This window comes from Otolemur garnettii, unplaced genomic scaffold, assembly GCF_000181295.1.
Source record: "Otolemur garnettii isolate 467f Iridium unplaced genomic scaffold, OtoGar3 scaffold00310, whole genome shotgun sequence".
Taxonomy (NCBI): domain Eukaryota; kingdom Metazoa; phylum Chordata; class Mammalia; order Primates; family Galagidae; genus Otolemur; species Otolemur garnettii.
The window spans coordinates 545038-546196 of NW_003852705.1; the positions used below are offsets into that span (position 1 = coordinate 545038).

General features: G+C 42.5%; 1 protein-coding gene across 1 annotated transcript in view; it reads right to left on the bottom strand.

Moving 5' to 3' along the window:
- The window catches only part of IQCG (IQ motif containing G), a 40165-nt gene that overhangs the window by 17607 nt on the left and 21399 nt on the right, over positions 1-1159 (bottom strand). Inside the window, 1 exon segment of the mRNA XM_012813823.2 lies at positions 74-305. Coding sequence (XP_012669277.2) covers positions 74-305 — 232 coding nt within the window.

Sequence of the window (1159 nt, forward strand, 5' to 3'; positions counted from 1 at the left end):
TGATACAATATTGGGGGTGACAGCTCAAATTCTAGCTACTGTACAAGGTCTTTACTAATGTAGCAGGAATTACCTCAATCTCCTCCAGCAAGAGTTCCTCTGTTCTGTTGCATTTTTTCTGGGTCTGGGCAATCTGCAGCTCAGTATTTTTTTTCATATACTGATTTTCCAAGTTGGTTTTTGCCTTCATCTCTTGCAATTGATCCTTGAGGTGAGCAATATATTCGTTCCGATTCTGTAGAAGAAAGACTAGTTTCTAGACTGAAAATACATTCTGTTTGGTCAGTGGCTTATGCTTACCTTTTCTATTTATAAATCAGTAAAGAACCAAAATTATTATTATTTTTTTGAGACAGAGTCTCATTTTGTCCCTCAGTAGGGTGCTGTGGCATCATAGCTCACAGCAACCTCAAAATCTTGGGCTTAAGCAATTCTCTTGCCTCAGCCTCCCAAGTAGCTGAAAGTACAGGAATCCACCACAATGTCCCTCTATTTTTTGTTGTTGTTACTGTTGCTGCAGTTGTCATTGTTCTTTAGCAGGCCTGGGCTGGGTTTGAACCTGCCTGCCTTGGTGGCCAGTGCCCTAACCACTGAACTACAGGCAGTGAGTCTATTTTTTTCTTTTTTTTAGATACAGAGTCTCACTTTGTTGCCCTTGGTTGAGTGCTATGGGGTCATGGCTCACAGCAACCTCAAACTATGTGGTTCAAGGAATTCTCTTGCTTCAGCCTTCCAAGTAGCTGGGACTACAGGCGATACCATAACGCTCAACTATTTTTAGAGACAAAGTCTCGCTCTGGCTCAGACTGGTCTCAAACCTGTGAGCTCAGGCAATCCATCCGCCTCATCCTCCCAAGTTGCTAGGATTATATGCATAAGTCACTGCATTAGGCAAGAACCAAAATTATTTTTCTACCATCACACTAAGGGAAACTTACTATAAATGAAAATGAAAAATAAAGTAGTTCTCAGAATCAGGACAGCAAGATTTTTCATAGGCACACAGATTTCTACACAGGTTTCCCATTTACTATCTCATTTTGGTATAAAGAACACTTGTCGGCTCGGCACCTATAGCTCAACTGGCTAAGGCGCCAGCCACGTACACCTAAGGTGGCGGGTTCGAATCCCCAGCCCGGACCCGCCAAACAACAATGAC